Source organism: Argiope bruennichi, chromosome 8, assembly GCF_947563725.1.
Source record: "Argiope bruennichi chromosome 8, qqArgBrue1.1, whole genome shotgun sequence".
Classification (NCBI taxonomy): Eukaryota; Metazoa; Arthropoda; class Arachnida; order Araneae; family Araneidae; genus Argiope; species Argiope bruennichi.
The window spans coordinates 89496894-89518363 of record NC_079158.1 but is presented as its reverse complement, the minus strand read 5'-3'; the positions used below and the strand labels follow the sequence as shown (position 1 = coordinate 89518363).

Below are 21470 nucleotides of genomic sequence, written 5' to 3'. Positions count from 1 at the left end.
AGCAGAGTCTGAAAAAATTATTCATTCAAATAAAACATTCAAATTCACATTCAAATAAAACTCGTAACTCATCGGTGCATTTCTTAACTCACATTACATAAAATACAATGATTTACTTTATTTAGACCCTTTTAACAATATTAAACAGTACGTTTGTCTATTACTAAAGATTTACAAATAAGTCATTGGGCCCGAATTCCAATGGATATCCTGTATATATTAAATAATGTTTACATTAAATAAAGCTTATTTATTGAATTAATAATATAGCAAACGATCATAGAAAACTTAGTCTTGCATTTTTATTTATTTACTGGGGACAAATTATTATTAAATTATCACATTTCCAATTTATTTCATTTTCATACATTCACGTGCTGAAAATTATCTCTTTCCAGATTTAATTTGCAGTATTAATTTATTTATTTTTAATTAGAGGTTTTGTAAATGTGATGGAAACAAGTTTAAAAACAGCTTTTTTTTTTTGCCATTCTCGTGCAGATTAAATTTTATTTTTATTTTGTGCGAAATAAATTATTGAAAAATATGATTAAATTATATTTTCAAAAATTCATTATAAATAGAAATTTAATTTATTGGTCAAAACATTGTAATCATTGAAAAAAGTATTTTTTGAACTTCAATATGATGTCAAAATCAATTTTGAGTTGTAATATTTTCAGAAGTTTTAGCGGAAAAACGTCGAAATTTCATTTAATTTTTAATTAATTAAAAATTCAAAAAAAGCGTTCCGAGCTGCACATTTCCGGCCACCAAGGTATACATGTGCGAAATTTGGTGGTCGCAGGTCAAACAGTCTGGCCTGTAGAGCGTCAACACTCACACATTGAGCTTTATTATAAGTATAGATAATTCTATTTTTCATTTAGAAAGAAACAAAAACTTTTTTTATGCTTTCAGATAACATTTCAATGCACAAGAAATTTATGGATAATGGTTTAAAATATTAAGAGATTTTCTATTAACAAATATTTGGTGAAACAAATTAATATTTTGTAAATATATATATATATATATATATATATATATATATATATATATATATATATATATATATATATATATATATATATATATATATATATATATATATATATATAATATATATATATATATATACTAGCTGACCCGGCAAACGTTGTTTTGCCATATAAATAATTTCCTAGTAATTTCTAGTGTAGACAAAAAATAGCTTACTTATTGTAAGTATGTATGTATGTATGTTAGAATGTGTATATTGTATGTATGTAAGAATGTGGTATATGCGTGAAATAAGCATGGAGCGCTGTGAACGATGTGTGAATATAAAAATAACAAAAGGCAAACATTATTTTTAAGTTATTATAATTTATTCCTTAAAATTATATATCATTAATTAAACAATTACGACAGTAACACTATTAAACAATATCAATCTCTTAATGCTATAGCGTGAACAATATTTTTTGTTAGTCCATCTTTAGCTAACACAAACAAACTGGATGGTTTACCCATTCGAGAGCATGCCACATATAATTGTCCGTGTGAAAAACATGGTGTTCTCAAATCTAATCCACAAACAGACATCGTTTGACCTTGGGATTTGTTGATAGTCATTGCAAATGCCAATCTAATCGGAAACTGAATACGTTTGAATTGAATTGGCACATCTGTAGGTATAATAGGAATCCGTGGTATGAGTATATTTTCACCTCTGAACTTGCCATTTAAAATCCTGGCTTCGATCACGTTTTTCATTAATTTTTGAATGACTAATCGCGTACCGTTGCACAGCCGGGGCGGGTTCAAATTACGAAGCAAGATAATTGGAGATCCAACCTTTAATTGTAAATTATGCGGTGGCATGCCTGGCAAATCCAGTGAGTTCAAAAACTCTGTGGGAAAATTTACTGCTTCGCTGTCGTCGCAAACTGTATCAATAGATTTATATGATACCAAGTTCCCTGGCAACAACATTTGTATCTTCAGATTTAAATTGTCAACGTCTAAATTTTTACCACTAAAATCGCTCTTCCTGCAAGCCACTCATAATTTATGTACTGTGTGTGTACATCGGGAAATATTTGTTCAATGAGAGTATCTTGCGAATCAGCGATTGTGCAGAAATCGGTCGGTAATTTTACGTATCCAGTTTCATCTATAGCAACTTTTCCATCACCGATATCTAAGAGTTGTTTTGAAAATGTTTCAGCGGATGGATCTTGAAGCATTTGAACGCGCATATTTATTTTTAGCTGTAATTTTTCAACATTACGCCACAATGGAGATGATTTTAAGCAAGCGTTGATCTCATCAGCGTATGTTGAACGTGGAATGACTGGAAGTGTTTGTCTGAAATCACCTGAAAGGAACAACAGAGTTCCGCCAAATAGTTTGTCACTGTTTTTAATATCTTTCAATGTCCTGTTCAACGCCTCAAGTGAATGTTTGTGTGCCATAGTACATTCATCCCAAATAATAATTTTACACCGTTTCAGCACAGTGGCCATGGACGATTGTCAACGTTACTACTACACTTGATGCATAAACAATAATGATGGCCGACAACTGTGTAGGGAGTGAGAAAGAAAGGAGACCGGCTTCGTTCTCATCCCTACTCCGTGCTGTTTACTGGGTCAGAAGTGACACCTGTAGACATCTGGCGGGTAGTATAACTAATTAAATGACGATTGATCAGTTTTCGACCGGAGAGGAAAAATGATTAAATTACTAAAATGGCTATTAAAAAATAAGGGTTGATCGTAGAAAGGTGAAAATTGAGGATTGTATGTATTTTTGTATGTTGTATCATAAAAAAATAGAAATTAAAAATTTTGTCTAAAAAATAAAAAAAAATTTAGGGGTGGACTACCCCTAACATTTAGGGGGATGAAAAATAGATGTTGGCCGATTCTCATAGATACCGGATAAGCACAAAAAATTTCATGAAAATCGGTCAAGCCGTTTCGGAGGAGTATGGCAACGAAAACTGTGACACGAGAATTTTATATATTATATATATATATATATATATATATATATATATATATATATATATATATATAATATATATATTTATATATATATATATATATATATATATATATATATATATATATATATATATATATATATATATATATATATATATATATATATATATATATATATATATATATATATTCTTGATATGAAGGAATGATAAAAGTTTTTCGGTGAACACAAGAAATCCAAACGGAAAATCTCAGAGCTAAAACATACATTTTAAAATAGTTTGAACATGAATTCTCAGAGTTAAAAAAAAGTTAGATCACTTATTTAAAGTCAAGTTGTCATTAAATTTTAAATGGTGCGATGTGTTTTTTTCATGTATATTCCATAAATAATCAAGCGCATCCGAAGATAAAAAATTTCGCAGGGGTCCTGGCATAGGGGTAGCGCGTCTCCCTCGTGATCTGGGCATTCCGGGTTCGCGTCTCGGTTTTTCCATCTGTGAAATGTGTGAATGTGCCCTCCTGTAAAAAGGGGTTGTGCAAGCAAATGAGTGATGCGTGAGTAGCTGAGACGTACTCTTGGGCCAAGTTGGCCCTAATATAAAAACAAGAGACTCTCCCCCTCCGGCTTAAATCGCTGTCTTCATAACAGCGGGCTTGTCCGTGACAAATGCCATAAGAAACAACAACATCAATATAGAAAATTTCAAACCAGCCTTTTTAGATGCATAAAGAAGTAGTGTTTTATACCTATACTGAATAATACATCATCATTTAACATGATATTAATTTCTATAAATTAAAGAGAAAATAATTATTTAGACTTCATGAAAAGAGCAGTTTATTTATTTCAATAAACTAAGGAAAAGATGCACATAATCTGTTTCTATCTTCAAAGAAATATGAAAAAGAAATTAGAAGATACATATTTTTGCTTAAAGATTTGCTCAAATATGAAACTGGCAAATGGATTTTATTTTTTGTTACGACAAATGTTTTTTAAAAGAAATATGTATATTTCGAAGGGTTAGAAAAAGAGAGGGCACACATTGTTATTGAAAAGCGGCGTTTTCAATCGCAACGAAATTATATAAAAAAAATATATTAGATCCCATTACTGGTTATTGAAGCATTTAAACAAAAAGGAATTTTTATCAAGGAATTAATATGATATCACATGAGTCATTTCAAATGTTTAACAGTAACAATAAGACTTCTAGATTCTGAAAATGAAGAAGAAATTCATCTACGTAAAAAAGAATGATGAAATAAAATCAGTTCTAAGAAATATTACTTCTTCGTCCATACACATTAATTTTTCTGTTTGAATTAAAATCATAGTTATATAGAAAAAAAATTAATGGAGGAGTATCTTTCTTATATTTAAGCATAAAATCATGAAATAACACTGACTATGTAACGCAATTTGAAGAAATTTTGACTCTATTCTCGGAAAAATTATGTTCTGGGCAGAGAGTGGAAATTATGTTCATAGTCATAGTAATTAAATGCAATTATTTTAAAGCCCTCTGTATGCTATATCCAGAGTGGGCAAAAAATCCGTAAAAACTTTAAAGAATTCATAAAACCCGAAAAAAATAACCAAAAATGAGCGCGGTTTGCAGGTTTAGTATTGATAAGTCACGAAAGTTTTTTTCAAGATTAAAAAAAAAAAAAAAATACTTCAAAAACAACCGACAGATGGCGCTGGCATGAACGACTTAGTTCAAAATATGCAAATGAGATAGGTTTCTATAAATACTTAAGCTCTTAATCCAGAATTAAAGTTTTGCCTTGAACATTTACCCTCGGATACCGTAGAGAGAGAAGCATTTGCGAGGTGGTTTTCTCCAAAATTGAACAAGTATATTTAACATCTTGTGTACAGATGAAGCCAATTTTTCACTCCATGGCAACGTTAGTATACATAACTGTTGTTTCTGGCCGACACGTCAAATCCACGATTGTACACTGAGAAATCACTGCATTCTCCTAAAGTCACACTGTGTTATGGTTTCACATGTTCCTTCATCATAGGACCGCTCTTCTTTGAAACACAGTGTCAATAAATGGGTGGAAAATGGTGACAGTAAATGTTCAGCATTATTTAATGCTTCTGCCCGAAAAGGTTGTTCCATGTTGTTACGTTTATGCAAAATGGAGATATAAGTCACACTGGTATTCCAGTCATGGAAATCCTGATAAAGACTTTCCGGGACGAAATAATTATTGGCAGACATTACACGTTTCCAAGGCCTCCTCGGTCTCAAGATCTGACACCAACAGATTTTTGACTATAGGAAAATTTAAAATACTGCATGTATTGATCCCCTCCATTCAGTCTATCGGAATTCAAAGATGCAATCCATCGAGAGATGCCATATATGCATAATGCACCTTGCCGTTGCTGGATTTTTGGCGCGCCTGTAATGTGTTATCATTAGTGGTGGTGGACATGTGGAATACATATTAGTATAGTAAATGATTTAATAACATTATGTTTGTTATTTATGAGTCTTTCCTTTCAATTAAATATAAAATGTCACCTTTCTGGGATGTTTTTTGAATTATTATTTTTTTTCTTCTTATCTTAAAAAAGTCCTGCGACTTATCGATACTAAACCTACAAACAGCGTTTATTTTGATTAATATTCAGGGATTTATAAATTTTTAAAGTTTTTATGGACTTTTTGCTCGTTCTGGATTTAGCTTAAAGCTTTATTCTTATAATCTGAGCAAATAAATATTTTATTTAACTTTTATAAAATTGGTTAACTTCTTTCTACTATTTTCCTTCTCATATGGCACACTGCGCTTCGTCAATGGCTTTTGCAAAGATATTTATAATACATAAAATATTAGATTGTTTCCTTCAAATTACTGGGGATAAAAAATTTTAAAGTATTATCTGCCTGTTTCTTTAAAGAATGTGTTATTGTATGTGTATATGTTTCAATCCAGTGAATAATTCTTGAATGCTTCAATTACACACGCACACACACAAACATAGATTTAGAACACATAACATTACCACTAAGGAAAGCGAGCTGTACACATACTTTGCTCAAGTTTTAATTGCACAATTTTGTACAGAGCAATAACATTGAGGTAAGGAAGAGAGCAACAATATGCAGCTCATAACGTAGTTTAGAAAAAACATTGACGGGAAAAAAATATTCCAACACCAAGAAAAAATTATTGTAGTGTAATGAAATTTTGACAATGCATTTGTCTAGTTAACATGTTCAATTGGTTAAATTTTCAAGATCACAGGTGAATTTAAGTTCAAGAAAATACATTTCAAATGTGAAATGCTGTTACATTAATAACCTAAGTAACCTCCAGAATTTTGAATGCAAGCCTGCAAATGTGCATGCATTGTGTCATGTAGGTACCGAATGCCACTTTGTGGTATGGAATCCCATGCTTGTTGGACTTGTTCTATGAATACTGGTATGGTCAGTACTGGCTATGGATGATGCTAGAGTCGTTCAACGATATCCCATATGTGCTCAATTGGAGACAGATTTGATAATCTAGTAAGACAAGATTAATATGTCGACACTCTGTAGAGCACGTTACGTTACAACAGCGGTTTGAGGGCAAGCGTAATCTTGTTGGAAAACTCCCTCTTTAATGCTGTTCATGAATGGCAGCACTACAGGTTGAATCACCAGACTGACGTACAAATCTGCAGTCAGTGTGTCTGGGATAATCACAAGAGTGCACCTGTTGTCATAGGAAATTGAACCCCAGACCATGACTCCAGGTGTAGGTCCAGTTTGTCTGTCTGTAAGACAGTTTGGTTGCAAGCGTTTCCCTAGCCTTTTTCTGACCAACGCACGGCCATCACTGGCACCAAGGCAGAACCTGCTTTCATCAGAAAAGACAACAAATTTCCACTCCGTCCTCCAATGAGTTCTGGCTTGACACCACTGGCGTCGTAAAAGGCAATGGCTTGGAGTCAGTATAATGCATGCTATAAGATGCCTGGCTCGGAGCTGTCCTTGAAGTAAAATGTTTCTAACAGTTGGTTCTCCGTAATATCTCTCAGTAGTACCACTTGGCAGCCCGGAATCCGGACATCTTGAAGCAGTACCATCCCTTGACAACTGCATCGAACATTCAAGGACAGTGGGCCATGTCGGCCAAATCTTTCTGCAATCTCGCGAAAAAGAAATCCACCTTCTCTTAGCCCTATTACACGACCTCGTTCAAACTCGGTGAGCTTATTGATAATGATTTCTTCGTCTTCTTAAAGACAATCTTGGTTAACTTCAACTCAATACGTCAAATTTCAAAGATAAATAACGCTCACGAACTTTACAGCCCGCATTTAAAGCAAATCTGATATTTGCAAGTTCTGAGTGACACTACTAGCGCCACACTTATGCGAGAAGCGCGAAATTTGAAGCGATGCCATCTTTCAAATGTATAAAGAGGCCTACCAAATTGTGTTTATCTAACACAAGTCTTTCTTGCTACTGGGATTTTTTTCCGTCAGTGTACATGCAACGTCATCTGTAGATAGCATTCATTAACATATTTAGGTTATGAATAATTATAGAAAAAATAATAATTTCAAATAAAAGAATTACATAGACATAATGGTATATAGGTATTGATAAAATATGAAGGCCTAAGTGTATATAGATATATATATCTAGCGACAAATGTTGTTTGAATAAATTAGTCTAAATTATTCCCATTTTGACTGCTTTATATTTTTAATTGTGTTTCAAATATAACCTGTTCTTATAAAATCATATTTGAAGCGTTTATAAACTAAATTATTATCAATTAAAGAAAACTGTGGAAAGAAAACTCTATTTAGTATTTTGTAACATTCAAGCATTATTTAATTATAAAAGTTTACAGTAATAATTGTAAACAATTATTTCTAGATTTAATCATTAAAATTATTTGCACTTTAGCTTAATAAATGAATAATGTCTTCAGATATTTGGCCTTTAAAAGTGGAGGTTAGGACTGTACACAATTAAAAAATCAGACAGCTTCACTTTGCATTAAAATAAATATAAATTGCAAAAATTCAAATAAATATCCCCAAATATACTTTTTTATTTTTAAATAAATATTTAATAATTTCATAAAAAAAACATGGATAGAAATTATAAACCTTTGTTTGCATTAAATTAAATTTTGTATATTTTTTATTTCGTTATCATGTTTAAGCGGCAGAAATGAAAGAAAAAAAGCATATGAAAGAGAAAATGAAAAAAAAAAAAATACAATGCATTTCAGTTGAATGTAAATTTTATGCTAAAATAAATAACTTTATATATAAATTTTAATTTTGTAAAAATAAAAATAAAATATGTCATCTTTTGCGTTGTTACAGAGCATGAAACCAATGAAAATACTGCATGATAAATGCTGAAAGAATATGTTTCTATCACTATTTCAATAAGAGCATTACCCTAAAAAACTTACTTTTACAAAAAAACTTAAATGTTTATTTCAATGTATTTATTGATCCAGTAAAATAAAAAAGTGCATGTACGTGTATTTTTAAGAAATCCATGGTTATGAAATTTTATTCGAATGCTGCTGAAAGTTTTACGAGACTGCATGAAAATATTTTCAACCATATTTATCTAAATACAAAAAATGAAGTTGGAAAAGATTTCAAAAATTTTATCAGAAAAATATATATGTAATAAAAAAAGTAACCGTTTCATTGCATATTCAGACGAAGTATACATTGACTCCACATCTTATGAAGGTTTTCAGTCGAATAATGGCTCATAATATAAAATAAAATTGCTAAAGAAATTTCTTCCCAGAAAATAAAAAAGGTAAACTCGTCCTGTGACTGAAAGGCAAAAGAGACATTTCTTTCCTTCCTAAGTGAACATTTCAACTTTCGCTGAGCACTTTGCATGAAAAAAAAATCTTTTGCTCCCGTCACGTTTTTAAAATTTTAGTCGATAGAGCAGAAAAGAAGGAAACTTCTATTTCACATTCCTGTCTCCAATAAATTTTAAAAACAGATGGTTGAAATCGCGCCTTATAGAAATAATTTTGAAAGAAAAATCCAGAAAATGGGAAGATATTATTTGTGACTTCTGTTCTTTTCATTTCACGCACAATGATAACATTTTTTTTTTCAATCAACTAAATAACAAATTGGATTCATCGTTTTATAATCAGTTCAGAAACAGAAGACATTTTATTTGTATTTAGTATTAATTAATTTGACAAATTACTCAGATGATAATCTGTTTAAAGCTATTTTAGAAAACTGTAGTAGATTCATTTAAAAGACTATGTGTTTCTTCAAATTATTTGTTAATTAAAACGGTGTGTTAATAATTCTCTAGTGTTATTACTGATGCGCTGAATCTACAATAAATAAAACTGAACATTTATTTTGTTCTATAATCACAATGCCATGATAGAACTACTAATTATTACCGTAAACAAAATACATAAGAATAATATTAGAAATTTTATAGAAAATATTGTTTTCTGTAAAACATTTTCAAAATTGACTGAAATTTTCAAAATATTCACTCCATAAATTTTGAATCATTGATATAGCAGTAAAACTTTACTGTGCTAGTAACTCGCCTTCTTTAACATTTTCAGTAGAAACCAACTGCAAAAGAAGTCAGAAAAATAAATTCTACAATTAACAAGCGGAGTTCAAGAGTTAATTTATTTTTTCAAACACTAATTGGCTATGTAAAAAAATAATAATAAATTATTTTCGCATGGGCCTGCTCTACATGCTAAATGCATTTTTAAAATAATATGAAGGCCTCTATTATATTCAAAATAAGAGTCACTAAAACATTTTACAAGTTTTGTTAATATGAGCATTGTAATTGCATTTGATGTTATTCTTTTATATTAAAACTAAATTGAAATATGTCCAACAGAGTGCAAAATATAATGAGGTATATGGATATATTTTGAAAGAGGACTCTCAAAGAAGGAATCATAATGGCATCCTTCTTCAAAGGATAGGTGTAAAATATGTTTCCGATATTGTATTACTAGTTCGCCTAAGAATAGTTAAGAATTGTGGTTGTTATTGTAAAAAGAAGGATAGTTTAAATTTAAATATAAAAACTATGTTTCTTTAAAATGAATTAGAGATGAGATAATCTGCCAAAACTATTAATTAAATTCAATTGCAAGAAGTTCTATTATCATGAGAAATTGGTTATTTCTGCTATAAGGAAAAGTAGTCGAATCAAGCAATCGGATCACTTACTTTCTGAATGCCGATTAACGCTATAGCAGTTTAAAATAGTTCATTTACAAAATAATCTCCATTAACAAGCAAACTGTTCGAAATGATACAATTCAGTTTATTTTTTTTAATTTCTCTATTGGAGTTAATGAATGTGCTCTGTTGGAATCATTAAATATAGAATTTAAAAAATTTAAAGTTTGAATCGGCAGTCAAATAGAAAGTAATTACGGGAACACCCGCACATTATTTATTCTATAAAAACGAAGTTTCTTGCTCAATATGAATAAAAAATTATTATAATACGAATAAAAAAAACCATGCATATATTTATTAGAAAAATATCAGGGAGGGTTGGATATCGTGATTGAAATAACAAGTTAAACAATAATCGAATTGGTTATATTTAAGAAAAAATAGCAAGTTAAAACTGAAATATTAAAATAATTGATATACCAATGTTACTTGGGAGAAATTTCAAAAATCATAAAACAACTTGATAAAGATTGATTTATGGACCTTAAGCACACACCAAGTCTACCAGACTTTTTCTGTGTCATCATCCGGTTCTTTAAATACAAAGGTAATTAATTTTACTGAAAGCACTTTAGAAACATTTTCTTCCGGCTCGAATAATAAACCCTCACAACTGGTTGACAATAAATGTATATTATACAGGCTTATTTATTCTTTTCTTGAGCATTTACTAAAAAACTAATATAAGATTGCGTGCATTTAATAGAAAGCAACATGAAAGAAATGAATACAGCAAAGGTCGAAAGAGGAAATAAAGTTTCGATTATTTTTGCAAATTCTTGACAAATCTTGGAGAAACCTAGGCTTTTTGGAAACATGTTCCCGTGGTTACAGCACGACAAGGTTTATTAAAATTAACGTTAACTTATAATATTATTTTCTGGAATTATTTGGAATCATATTCTTACTTTAAAACAAATTTTGAAATTTTGACCTGTTTGCATAACTGAATCAGAGAGAATTTTATAAAAAAAAATATCGAAAGAAAAACAGCTTATTTTTAAATTTAAGGAAAATGGGAAAAATGGAAGGATTTTATCAGCAGGTATTTTGCCATAAGAATAAAAGAAACTTCACTGTTCAGATGTTTATAATATGAGGTCTGACATTTTCTTTCACTATTAGTTGGTACTTTCGCCCTATATTATTTTCAATCACTAAATAATTAAATCAAATGTGTAATGTTTAAAAGTATTGAATTTGTATGTATTAATGGAAGAAGATGTTCTAAATATGTAATTTACATATAAATATCTTATTATTTACTTGACTTGGTATTTTGCAAACAATAGTAAAGATTTAAAGATACCTGTATATTAACAATGAAGAAAAAATTGTGGTCACTGAAAAATATGACAAAAACAAGTCATTACTTAAAGTTCATTAATTGTTTTAAAATTTTTATTTATATCGGGGCAAAACAAAATTATCTGTGAAATAAATAAATATTTATATTACATACATTACAAATATTAATGAGTTAATATAATTTAGTTAATATATTTATATTACATATAAATAATACTAACTGAAAAGCATTAAGAAACTGCAATTGAAATGTTATTTGTACTGATTTAAATAATAATTTACATGTAGCAATATAAGTCACCTGCAGTTAAATTTACAACTATAATTAACAAGCAGAATTAAGCATATTTCTTTCATATTTTTTTAAAGCATCTTAAGCATTAATGTGATTAAAAATTTTCATGGTATTAGAGTAAGCAAATAGTCGTCAATAAATCTGTAAGCCATGTGAATCCAAGATAATATTAACCATTATATAAAATAACTATACAATTTTTTATAAGTATTGTTCAGAATTTTTAGTTTTGATGCTACGCCGAAAGTCTGTTAATAGGGAAGATGGTATACGGATAATGAATGCCAAATCAACTACAGCGAAGCTTGGAGATTTTAGCAACAAACGGAATGTTCTCGAAATTTGGCGAAATATCGATTTATCATACGAGGGTATGATAATTTTTTAAAACAATCATTGTTCTGCCATGGATACTATAAAATGTCAGAGATAGAGATGGTGTCAGTCGAGTATTGAGTTAGTGTTGAGTCGCCAATTCAATTGAGCTAAAACGGGTAAGCAGCACAGAGTAGCAGACGTTCGGAAGGAATGAATAGTTGAGAAAAGTCTCTGTCTTTTAAATTCTATCTGAGGGTTTTTTATTGTTATAGGGATTTTTTTACCAATTTTTTGATTGTGTGTTTCTATTTATTGCAGGTACAGTTCTTGTGAGTGCTTTAGGTATGTTTTGTTGTTTGTGTGTTTATGTTTACGTATTGAGTAAACATCGTTTTTTATTAATGAATCCACTGGATTTTGTTCATCATGCACTCATTAAGCCTACCTTAAAATTCGGTTGAGTTTTCGGTAAAAATATATCACGCTTGGCTTCTACAATGCATATTATTCTGCTAAGACAAATGTGTGAATTTGCGAAGAGAAAATAAAATATTATTGTTTTTTTTTCCGAAAGAGCGACCTTTGGCTAAGCTACGCAAAATAAAGCAGTAGAAAAATAAGATTTTATAACTGAATCGTCGTTGTTAATTTAAAAATTCTTGAAAAAAATTAAAGAATATGTTTCAACAAGACTCAGATATGATTAAAGTTAAAAAACGATAAAAATCGTTAAATTCATTTAAAAATACAATTTGATTTTAAAATTAGAAGCAAAATGTTTATTATAAGTTAAGTCTGTCATGTTAAAAAGAGGAGAAGTAAAAGAAGGATAATCAACTAAAATTTGTATTCTCGTGACATGGTAGATAAATTGGCATTCCTCTTTCACTAAAAGCTACATGGCGATGAGTGAAGGGAGTGTGTCTTATATGGAGGCGAGCCAATTTGATGCCATCCTCCCTTATTGGGAAAACAAGCTAAATTAATTGTGGGTAGAAGTGAATGTGGCTTATTGTTGATCTGCAGATCCTATTTGTATTGTCAAGATATAGAGTAGGACAACAGGCGTAAAAGTACACAGCATCCGTAAAATGAAAGGTTAAATCAATCTGCTACATCAAAACGCTGTAAATAATTAGTTTATTTCCATATAAAGCATTCAATGTATTTCATATATTAGTTGTAAACATTCGACATATTTTTTGAATGCGCTTTTGGTTCACTTGCATTTAGAATTTCAATTATGTGTCACATCATTTTTTTATGAATTTTATTTCACGCTCTATCGATTTTGGTATATTTAATGAATATCATATAGGATTTGAATTATGATAAATAATATAATTTCCATTTATATCTAGAAATGGTTTAAAATTAATGATTTGAAATTCAAATAAAAATTCATCGTTTTAAGAGCTATCTTCATCAACTCTAATATATTTCTAGTATAATTTAGAAATTGACAGCAGTTGCCATTATAATAGCCACCTATCTATAATAGTTATATAATTTTATACATTATTAGGAATTTTAAATAGTTGCTGAGAAATGAAATTTTTACATTTATATCTCTTTTTAATTTATTTTCAAAAAAGAACTACTGGTCTATTTCCAAAACATAGGTAATTTGTTTTCTGAAGCAGTTAGACATGCACTGTTTTTCTAAAAAATAATATTCATATTTAAAAAGTATTAATAATTTTCTTATTTATTCGTTGCATTTCTCATCAGTTATAATCCTGGAAAAATATCCTTTAATTCATTCTTTTTCATAAATCATAACATTCAGATTGTGAATATAATTTCTATATATGCATTACATTTTAAGATGTCATAAGAACATATAAACGAAATACAATTTATCCAAACATTCTGGGTGGAACTGGCTTTTAAATTAACTCCCCACTGTAGTATTTTTTTATCCCCAAACATTTACATCTCTAGGTGTGAAGGTAAGCACATTTCATTTTGAGGGATCATAAATATGGATGAATTTGGAAAACAACATTCATTCTGGAAAATTAAGAATACCTTATTCAAATTATGAAAAAAAATGAACCTGATCCGTTATTTCATTTACGGAGAAAATAAGTTATTAAAACCAGTAATATGTGCACATTTAGCATGTCTAGATGCCACTTTTTAAAACTAAACAATTGATTCATTTCCAGATTTCAAGGTAATTTTATTAATTAGCAATTGTTATTGAAAATGAATGACAATAAATTGTGCTTATTAAGAGAAAGATAATTTTTTATTTTCAAGAAAATGTTTAATATCAAAATGCAGCATCCATATTTTAACGAGAAACATGGCAAACGAATTTGTATTCATTAATTGAAGAGAATAATAAATGAAATGGGAACAATATTATGACGAAGTAATTTAATCTTTCTCATTCATGTTTAAATAGAAATTTTAAAGATCTAAATTGAATTATAAAATTAAATAATGGAACAATGTTGCAAAAGGCATTTACCATAAAATTACTTGGTTACATATGTGTATATCATTCTTATTTCAATTTACAGCAAGATGTATTTAAGAATGAAATTCTAGAGTAAATTCGGTCAAAGATTTGATATTTTGCTACATCTTTCAGTACAAAATTGCATAAAATACATCACCTGTTCCAATCCCTTTGCTCTTTTCGGTTATCATATTCACAAACATGTACAAAGAATGATTTATAATTAATTCTTTCGTGGCTTTTGACCGATTTTTGCAGGAATTTAAAACTTTGATGATAAAATCATTAACCGAAATATGTTTATTATGTTTGTTGCATTTTTTCTTTACTTTTCAATTTTACTTCCGATCAGAAAAGCAGGCAAATATACCGATGGTAAATATTCGCCGAAATCTGTTATAGATCTGCAGTTTTTGTAAAAAATTAATATAAAAAATTTAATTCGATTAACTTCTAAGAAATTAACTTTTATTTTTAATATGACATTAAACAAAAATATATTAATACTGCAGTGTAAAATTTGCCGATGCTTGCAATATAAGGTCACAAAATTTTAATTGACTCATTTCTACCTTTTTAAAAATGTTTTAAGCTTGAAAATAGTAGAGTATAACGAATAGTAAGATATGGATGTATGTCGAGTATCAGAATAAATTAAAGATTAGATCACTGAGATTAAAAAAATTCGATTTTAAAATATTTCTGAAACATTCTGTGACAAAAGTAAAAGTCTTTACTTTTTCAGTATATGCATTAATTTGAGAGAAAGTTTAAAGATCCTATTAATAAAGCGTCTGAAGTTGTAGAGTTCCGTTACAATGCCTTTTAGAAAATTTGTTTAGTTTTCAATTTATATATCTTCCTTATATATTTTAATTGCCTGCAGTAAACGGATGAAAATAAATATATATTTTCTATACGCTTACAGTACTAATAAATTATACTGTTTAATTTAACTTTAAGTCATTTTAGTGAAGTTTTTTTTATTTGAATGCATTGTTTCTTTAATACTTCAATTAAATAAACTTTCCATATCCAATAAAAAATTCAAATGAATATGAAACGTTCATATTAAGTGCATTTGTTAAATTTGTACTTAACAATATCCAAAACAACAATATTTTTCATAATTGCAATGGAACCAAAGAAAGTATTATCATTTTACTTTGATTTCCCAAATATTACTTCTGATATTATAATTGACAAAATAATGTTTCATTATTTAAAACTTGAAATGTATTCAGAAAATATTAAATTAATAATTTGTGAAAAGAAAGCCAAGATAATTATAACCATACTCCTCTTTACCACTTTCGATTTTGTTAAATCATATGCAGTTTTTTGAGAAAGGAAACAGTAAATAAATTACAGTGACGGAAATGTAAGCGAAATAAATAATTCTTTTTCAATATAGTATCTCTTGTTCCTGTAAGAGGGAATGCCATTAATTCTGCCATTCTGTATTTCTGTTTCTATTTTAAATGAAATGCTGTAAAAAGATTCAGTAAGTAAAATGGATTGCATACTATAATATATTTTGCGATTTTTCTGCCTTTTGTTGACAAAAAAAAATCGCGTCGAAAATCGTGTATTTCGACTTTGTGAAAACAATGTTTTGCATAAACATGTTATTGCAATTTCTTGCATAAACATGTTATTGAAAATGTTTAAAATGCTTTGAATTAAATAATAAAATGTATTCAAATTTTTTGTTAATAAAAACAATTTCTTTCCAAAATCATTTTTTTTCAGTTATGTCATCTAGAAACCAAGATATAGCTAAATGCAAATATTTGTTTGGAGCTATGCTAACAGGATGTCTTTGACTACAATTGGATGTCGTCATAAAATTCAGTTTTTAACATATCTTTTTATCATTTTTTTAATTACAAATTACAAATAATACTTTTACAGCATTGTTAGTGCTCAGCCAGAACTTTTTGAAACTGTTTTATAAGTTTCTATACATTGATTGGCAGCATCTTCACCCTCACACATATTTGATCACAGTGAAGTTTTTATTTTGATTTCATGTGAATTTCCTTTAGAAAACTTAAATAAAATAAAAAAAAGTTGGGAGGAAAGATCAAGTTAATAGATAATTTCGTTGTCAAATTACAAATTTATTATGTGATTGTAATTCACAACTGCCTTCATAAGTTTAAAAATTTGGAAGCTGGTGTTCCTGCAGCTTTTTGTCACTGCTCTTTAAGCACTGAACATTTTATGGATAGGAAATGTGTAGCAGTAGCAGTAGCTGGTTCTAGTATCAACAGAAAAAACAGTTGTAAGAGCCATTGGACTTCCTCAAAATAGCTTGAAGTCAGTATATATGATTTTTTTTTGTTGTTATCATAAGTTACTAAATAGCTTTTACAAGGAATGTCGTTAATTCTAAGTGGCATCATATTAATGCACGATTTAACAATAGGGCAATTTTACGATGGGCCTCGTAATTTTCAACTGCGGTCTGATTTCAAGGATGATACCTGGACTGTCAGCCAACTTTCCAAACTGCCACACTCTCAAGGTGGATGGTGTTTTGGCCCCGACGGATCTTTTATGGAACAGACCCGCATATGCGGTTGTTCTTCGGTGGAATTATATCTCGAACCGCATATGTTCAAGGAGCTTCGAACTTACTACCAAGCCACAGCAATGTACTAGATTTCTTTCAAATCTTTCATAATTTTTCCTCTAAAATATATGAAACAAAATTTAGTTCAACTGATTTTCAGATTAATGAAGATTTGGTGTGTTATTGAGTGAACTAATTAAATTGTTTGTGAATATTAGCAGTTATACGCTAGAAGTTCTCAAGCGTTTTGGTTATGTATGTATTTGCAATTCAAAAAGACACGCATTACCCCATACAAAAGTTCACAGAAAAAAAGACGAACTCAGCTAAAGAAAAAAAATATCCAATGCACAAAGGAAAAGAATGATTACCTTATAAGTAAACATATTATCAGATTGTTTCCTAAGGAAGAAATACTTCTTTATAATAACTACAAAGTTTATACATGTTTATTTAGAAATTATATTTTGAAATAAATTATCAACTATTAACGTAACATCTTCAATTTGAATTAGTATTTTCACAGGGATTTTTAAGGAATGTTTTTATACTATTTTTAATACATTGAACTAAAAGTTTTTATGTTCATTAGATTTTTTTTATTTACAGCCTTTCTTATTGGAAGCAAATTGGAAATTTCGAATTATATCTATATTGCTACATATATACTTAATAATGTGTTTGTATTTTAATTAATATCTTGGATTTCAGTTCATTTTGTAGATAAGTGTGCTATGCGCCTAGTGTGTGAGGAAAACTATGATTATGCCATTAGAATTTTGAATTGAGTTTTTTTTAGTTGAATTGAGCCATTTTGGTCAAATTTTATTGAAATTCACCATACTTAATTTTATTAACTATACTTGAAATTTATCAGACCATAAATTGAAATTTATTGCTGTTTTTAGATTTTTATTGTTTTTATGTACTGTTAAATTAGAAAACACACAGAAATATTATAAAATAAATTTTTTATAAAAATTGCCTGGTATTTATATAATCAAAGTCACTCAAACAAGGAAATAAATTACATTATAGAAAATATAATCTCTAATGGCTCTTATAAGATTGCATTTAATGGAAAAAATCAAGACAGAAATAAATAGAATTTCGCTTCAATTCATTCATATTTTTCATCAAAACAATACAAATGCACTATTTCGCTTATCTTGATAAACCCATATCCTCCATGCTTCATGTTTGTTTTCTCTTTTTATAAATCTATGTTCAAGAAAGATAAAGATAGCAGCAAAGAGCTATTACCGCCATATTTTAAGCGAAACCTATTTATTGTTTATCTGTATGAAAGTGTTCTTCTATATCAGATTCTGCCATTTTTGTAGACATATATAAAAAATTGTCAGACACAATTTAAGAAAGTGACATTATTTTAACATTGGTTTAAAACATAATAAAGAAAATCTGCATCATATAAGATTGTATTGTTAGATTGCTTCTTTTATTTATATGTTTTATTTTGATTTTATATACTTAAAACATAAATAGATTCGATGTTATTTTCGCTTTATGAGCAGGAGGCATATTTATGATTTTTATTTTAATTCATGATAGTTTTTAAAATTATAAGATGTATTTTGGTAAATGTATTCGGTAAATATTTTCAGCATCAGTATTATCAATAGATCTTTTTTATTGGAAATTAATATATTTTATATACTTAGAAGATTAGTGTGAAAAGTGAAAAATATTTTTGTCACAGATTGAAATAATTTATCTTTCATTAATTGAAATGTATAATAATTAATTTTATTTGTTTCTGTGTATTCAGTTTAGTTAGAAAAATACCAAGTTTTACTCCTATGTGAAATATATATACATTTTCAAAATTCCGATCTAATGCATTAAAGATATTTAGGAAACCAAAATTCTATAGCTTCTTTGTAAGCTAACTATATAACTTATAGTATAAGAATGAATAGTTGTAGCTATTCAAACCGACACATAATGTAAAAAACTAATATAAAACCGTTTTCAATGTACTAAGGAAACAAAACATTTTATTATCTCTTTCTAATTATTTTATTTTAAACTTCACTAAACAAGTCTTATTCAGAAAAGTATAATAAGAGTTTCTAACATTCGAGTTATTGTTAACTTTACAGACGCGTGCAAATTATAACACATTATAATTTCACTAAAATATTTTGTAGAAAAGTTTAATGTTTACCTTTGTTAATTACTATAAAGCATTATTTATCAAAAGGTAAATTTGATGCAGTGGCTTATTTTTAAGTTTTAATGAGCTGGTAAATGATATTCTAAAATCATTGCTGCGTTATAAAAATTTATTCATGTAAGAGCAATATAAATATTTAATATATTACAGTTATTAATATTTAAGTATTTTGTTTTATTTATACATAAACAGAATTATTTCTAGTTCAATTTTTCATATTTATTTATTGATATATAAAAGAAAAGAAAATTCCAGAATTAAAGTTCAGAATAGAATAGTACTCTGATATTTTGATAACAAGCATATTGCGTATTTTTCTTTCTGTTGCATTATTTAATATAATTTAAAACACTTTTAAAACGACTTGATAGATTTTAGATATCTACAGTTCCTCCATAAAATGCATAGATCCATGATAAAATTAATAGTCTCTCACATAAATTCGCTCTCAATTTACTATATAACTATTAAGCAGAATCTATTAAATCTCGTTATTACACTATGAGGCAAGTTAGACTTTGACACCGCTCGCTTCAGAGAAACCTGTCATGAGACTTCGGAATAAACATTAGTAAAGCTGTAGGCTTCGTGTTTCAATGACAATGCCAACACACATTCTGCAGCCTCAATCTGATATAAAAGCTTCCTGAGCTCTGTTACGAATGATTTCAAAGCCAAATATGCATCTCTCCATGTCAATATATGCTAAAGCAGGTGTGAAATTGGAATGGGATGGCATAATCTATCTTTGCCAAGTCTATTGAAACAACATTACACTAAAGGTGTGGCGAAGCAAGTCATCAGCTGATTTTATTTTTTGAATAATCACATGAAACTGATAAATGCAGGAATGTTTTCAGTAATAAAAACATATTATTTTTATTTATAAATTTATTCCAAAGAAATATTCACTGTTTATTGATTTCAGATGACTAGTGTCAGCATTGTATTGGAATCACTTATTGAAAGATTTTTGCATTACATTTGCATAATCAATCATAATTATATCTTAAATAATCAATAATTCGATTTCGTATTGAAAATTTAACTTTTTCCAAAACAACTTGAAATTATTAGTAATAAATAAGATCAAATTGAGCATTTATTTTTAACATTGAAAGGATATTCTGTAATATGATTTATAACAAATGCCGAATCAAGAGACATAATTCTTTATTCGAAAAAAAGCTTTCTGGCAAACATAATATTTACTTCATCTAAGTTTACATGATTTACATAACTTTAATCTTGAAGCAATTAAAGTAAAAAGTGAATACTTTCAAAAAGAACATAATTAGAACAATAGTAATTTGATTGATTTATACAGTAGAACCGTTTTTAAGAACAGCTTTCAATATTTTTGCTTTATGAAGTTTGTATAATTTTTAAGGAAAAAATCACAAGCTTTCAGATGAGTGATATGCAATAAATCATTTATTTCATTTGATTCATAATGAAACATCGTTATGTATTTTCCGTTTTTTAAAATTCGTATGTAAATATTCACAAACATAATCAATTGATTATATACATTCAAAGGCAGTCATGGAAAAATAATTGCATCTATGCATTGAACCATCATCTCCACATTTTACTAATTTGGAAATTACCATAAATTGTTTGAATGGAATTATGTTATTTATTATAACTTATATCGACTTCCAAGTTTGGATCTTTCATTGGGGGTGTTTTCTCAAGTAGAAATAGCAATCTAAGGCATGATTTGATTTATATTAGATTTAACCTTATTTAGCCTTTCTTCTTAACTTATAAACACTGAAAATTTCAAGAATAATATTCCATAAAATATATATTCTAAGTTTCGAGTGATTAAGTAAAAGGATTTTTGAAATGAAAATAAAGCAATTTTTCTTGCTTTCAAAAATTTTGACTTTTTTATTCTTATGGTAATTATTTAATTATTCAGAAAAAAAAATATTTTCTCTTATTATAAAGAAAACTTTTTAAAATGCTCCCAAAAACCTATAATCTTCTTTCTAAGTTAATTTACTGTTATTTTCTTAGTACCTTGTGATTAACACTTTTTTTCTAA

The 21470-nt window shown here is 28.4% G+C and overlaps 1 protein-coding gene across 1 annotated transcript; it reads right to left on the bottom strand.

Moving 5' to 3' along the window:
- Positions 1-1431: 1431 nt before the first annotated feature.
- On the bottom strand, positions 1432-2001 carry LOC129980686 (ATP-dependent DNA helicase pif1-like). Its single transcript, XM_056091067.1, has one exon. The coding sequence runs from the start codon at positions 1975-1977 to the stop codon at positions 1432-1434; it is 546 nt and encodes a 181-aa protein (XP_055947042.1). The 5' UTR covers positions 1978-2001.
- Positions 2002-21470: the final 19469 nt, after the last annotated feature.

Coding starts and splice junctions, on each gene's coding strand:
- LOC129980686 (XM_056091067.1), bottom strand. CDS start 1,977: ATGTTGTTGCCAGGGAACTTGGTATCATATAAATCTATTGATACAGTT.